The sequence below is a fragment of the Hydra vulgaris genome, chromosome 04 (genome assembly GCF_038396675.1).
Source record: "Hydra vulgaris chromosome 04, alternate assembly HydraT2T_AEP".
Lineage (NCBI taxonomy): Eukaryota > Metazoa > Cnidaria > Hydrozoa > Anthoathecata > Hydridae > Hydra > Hydra vulgaris.
The window spans coordinates 39,337,501-39,341,914 of NC_088923.1; the positions used below are offsets into that span (position 1 = coordinate 39,337,501).

At 27.1% G+C, this 4,414-nt stretch overlaps 1 protein-coding gene across 1 annotated transcript in view; it reads left to right on the plus strand.

Annotated features, from left to right (window-relative positions):
• Positions 1 to 4,132, plus strand: part of LOC100201502 (PAS domain-containing serine/threonine-protein kinase) — a 75,499-nt gene extending 71,367 nt beyond the window's left edge. The window contains exons 13-17 of the mRNA XM_065796320.1: positions 130 to 186; positions 450 to 592; positions 3,090 to 3,223; positions 3,299 to 3,430; positions 3,733 to 4,132. Of these exons, the coding sequence (XP_065652392.1) occupies positions 130 to 186; positions 450 to 592; positions 3,090 to 3,223; positions 3,299 to 3,430; positions 3,733 to 3,893 (627 nt within the window). The 3' untranslated portion in view covers positions 3,894 to 4,132. The remainder of the gene's footprint in view (positions 1 to 129; positions 187 to 449; positions 593 to 3,089; positions 3,224 to 3,298; positions 3,431 to 3,732) is intronic.
• The last annotated feature ends 282 nt before the right edge of the window (positions 4,133 to 4,414 follow it).

A 4,414-nucleotide genomic window follows, 5' to 3' on the forward strand; every position in this document is an offset into this window, starting at 1 on the left:
CCCACCTCATATGATTTCAATTGGCTATTGTTTACTTTTTCAGTAACTAAAAGTTCAAAATCCGCCCATGTTTAAAAAAAAATGATTTTCCAAGTTCTACAGCTGTCTGTCTTGATAATTTTTTTGTAGGTTTTGCTGGCTGTAGAGTACCTGCATTCTCAAAATATTCTTCACAGAGATATTAAAGTTAGTATTTTTGTTAAATTCTTTTTTTCCAGAATGGCTTTTTAGTTTTTTATTGTTTTGAAAAAACTTCAGCAAAAACTCATTAAAATTTAAACAATTTTTTTTTCAAATTTAAAAAACTTTGTGTGATTTATAAGTGTGCGTTTAAATAATTTTTATTGAGTTCAAATTATTTTGTGTGCATTTAAGTAATTTTTTGCAAGTTAAAATGATTGCATAATATTTCAAATTGAATGAGTGCTTTAATTAAACTCTGGTTTTAGGATGAGAACATTATTGTTGATCGATCTTTTCAACTACAACTTATTGACTTTGGTTCTGCCGCATATATAGAACGTGGAAAGATGTTTAACACCTTTTGCGGTACTGTTGAATACTGTTCACCAGAGGTTTTACTTGGAAACAGGTATTTATGTATATGCATACACATTTGTCTGCTTGTCTGCTATATGTATACATTTGTCAGGTATATATGCATACACTTATTTATTGTCTGCAAGTGTATATTTAAATTTAATAAGTTTTGGATAAGGAAAAAATCTTTTTTCTAAACAAAAAAACTTATTTTCTTGTGATATCTGAACAAAAGTTTCTCAGGAGTTTTTTGCTCTTTTTCTCCAAGTTCCTTTCCATTGTTTGTTTTTCCATTGTTTTACTACTACTTGTTTTTATTATACTTTATTATTTTTTTTTATATTATTTTTATATTTTTTATGTTATTTATTTTTATTTATATTATTTTCATATTTTTTTTATATTTTATATTATACTTTATTATTAAATAATTCTTATCATTGTTTTATTATTACTTATTACGCAGTTTATTATGAAAAGTGTTTAGTAAATTTTCTAATTAAATTTAAACAACTACTTTACAATTTAAGCCAAATGTATTTAATTTATAAAAAATATTTCGTATATATATTTTAAATGAAAAATGTTTAAAAAACAAAATTACATAAAAAAAATTTTAAAAGGGTCTACTTTTTTGTTTTTAGCTAATTTTCAGCCTTTCTTAGGTATAAATGTCATATACTATGTTCATATGTTTTTAAACTTTTACATTTTTATGAAGATTGCATGTTTCTATTATAGATTTTAACAGTGTGTTATCTTTTTGTGAAGGAAAGAAGGAGAGAAGGAGAAGAACTTCAACAGTGTTTTATCTTTTTGTGAAGGAAAGAAGGAGAGAAGAAGAAGAACTTCAACAGTGTATTATTTTTTTGTGAAGGAAAGAAGGAGGGAAGGAGAAGAACTTCAACAGTGTGTTATCTTTTTGTGAAGGAGAGAAGGAGAAGAACTTCAACAGTGTGTTATCTTTTTGTGAAGGAAAGAAGGAGAGAAGGAGAAGAACTTCAACAGTGTGTTATCTTTTTGTGAAGGAAAGAAGGAGAAGAACTTCAACAGTGTGTTATCTTTTTGTGAAGGAAAGAAGGAGAGAAGGAGAAGAACTTCAACAGTGTGTTATCTTTTTGTGAAGGAAAGAAGGAGAGAAGGAGAAGAACTTCAACAGTGTGTTATCTTTTTGTAAAGGAAAGAAGGAGAGAAGGAGAAGTACTTCAACAGTGTGTTATCTTTTTGTGAAGGAAAGAAGGAGAGAAGGAGAAGAACTTCAACAGTGTCTTATCTTTTTGTGAAGGAAAGAAGGAGAGAAGGAGAAGTATTTCAAAAGTGTGTTATCTTTTTGTGAAGGAGAGAAGGAGAAGAACTTCAACAGTGTGTTATCTTTTTGTAAAGGAAAGAAGGAGAGAAGGAGAAGTACTTCAACAGTGTGTTATCTTTTTGTGAATGAAAAGTAATGAAAATTAGTTAGATAACTAATTTACTCCTCATTGCCATTCATTGTTGTGAATCATTGTTGAAAAACGCGTTGATTTCAATCTTTTGTTTTGAATATAATATGTAATAGTACTTGTAAAACTTCTTCATAATAATAGACCATAGAAAGTATTTCAAAATATTAGAGATAGCAATTAAAAGATCTTTAAATTGCTTATGTAAATTCATAAAAAGTGATATAAGTATTTGTTGTTCCATGAAAAATAGTGTTATGTGAGGTACTTTTTAAGCACTTTATTGAAGTTATTGATTGTAAGTCACAAATCTTATGGAGCAACACCAGAAAACTTGAATATGGTTTTCAGAAGCGATTCAAAACTAGATTGCATTATTTTACCCAAAAATGAAACAGAAACAGCTATAAATGTAAAAATAAATAAATCTGCTGTAATAGTGCACAAGTTATTTTGTACTGTACTTAACAGCCATTATTGTATTTTTCATGTTTTGCTACATCCGTGCAATAAAGAAACCACAAGTTTTTCTAATCAAAACTTTCAACATTTATTTTTCAAATAGTTTAATAACACGTTGTAAATATAATGAAAAAATTTTAAATAGGGAAACATAAAAAAATTTTCTTTTTAAAAATCTCGTTACTAAATTGGATTCATGGTTAAACCTATATTCTTTGATATGACACATTTAACAAAACTGTAAAACCTGTAAGAAATTTCAAAATAATAGAAAGTTTGTGTTTCAGCTTTATGATTTATATTCATCAATGAATTCTTACGGTTCTAGTGTTTACAAAACTTCGTCATATACTCACAAATTATATAAACTTTTATATGAATAATATAACTTTACAGTTTAAATATCTTGGTCAAATGTTCACAATGTTTTGGATACAGACGAGAATAAGTCTGGTAATTTAAGTGAAGCTGCAAAATTTGCGCGTAAATCATCTCTTTCAATATGTATATTGTTGTTTATTGTTAGAGAAATAAAGGTTTTGCATCAGCAGTGTTTTACGTGATAACAACAGCAACAAGAAATTATTTTTCTAAGCAAAAAAAAGTAAAATTATTACTGTTTTTTTTTTGTTTTTTTCTACTATTTAGCTACGAAGGATTTGAACTTGAAATGTGGTCGTTAGGTGTAACTCTATATACTTTAGTATTTGGTGAACATCCGTTTTTTGAAATTGAAGAAACTATTAATGCCGAACTTTATCCGCCGTGTAAAGTTTCAAACGGTAAGACATAGAGTTAAAAATGAAGTTGTTATATAAGTAATATTTAAAGTTTTAACATCAATTCATTAATACTAGAGTTAATGTTTATTATTTGTTGGATGCTTAATCGCGATGTCAAATTTCGTGCCAAGCTCAAAGATGTTATAAAATACCCATGGTTTACTAGAAATGTCGATATTTCGAAGTATAAATACGAACATGTTATAGGTAAAAAAAATATTATTTGATGCAGTAAACAGTATAATTTTCTTAACTTTCTTCAATAGACGCATGAGTTTAAGGTATTTTTTTTTTTTTACCCGAAATTCATTGCGCAATCATTTTTTTACTCATTCTAAATCGCACATTCGTGTAAAATCAAAAATTCGCGTTATTAAAAATATTTATAAAAAAATTGTCAATTTGTTTTGGAAAATATTTTTTATTTTCATGAAAGCGATTTACCATGAGACAAAACTGTGGAATTAAAAATCAAATTGGTTTATTAAATTGCGTTAATTGTAATTAAGGTGAAAACATCGCAAGATGTGATTCTAGCTCAACATCAACTTCGTCTTCATCTTTGACAAGTATAACTTCTTCTGACGAGGAAACTCCAAAGTTGAAAGTTAATGACGTTAAACCTGTTTCGTTAGAATTGCCTTCAAATCCATTATCAAAGTCGATTTGATGTCCAGCGTATGTCATTTAATTATTTTCTCATTAGTAAAGGATATGTATTTGTTTAGCGTAATTCGTAAACGGCATTTATTTACTTTTTGTAGAATTGATGTTAAGTAACTAATCATCTTTTTGTATATATAAAAATATATAGTTATTTTGCTGTCTCAATATTGTTACCAACTGCCTGTTGCTCGTATAAAATTTTGTTCAGTTACTTTGAAAAATTTTTGCAAAAATATATGAAAATGAAATTTTTAGAGTTTATTTATTTTACTTTTGTAAACAGATTATTTAAAGTTGTAAGTCTTAAATTTTCAACCGACATAAAAATAGTTGAGTGGTCCTTTTATGGATTATTTTTGAAACATTGCGTAACAGTATTCAGTCTCTTAATATTTTGTAGCTAGTGATATATAAATTATGACGTGTTTTATCTAAATTGCTAACATTCGTCAATAACATTTTTTTTTTACAGAAAGTTTGTCTGGTTTTTAAACCTCTTTTCATATTCCTACTCTAAAGTAGCTG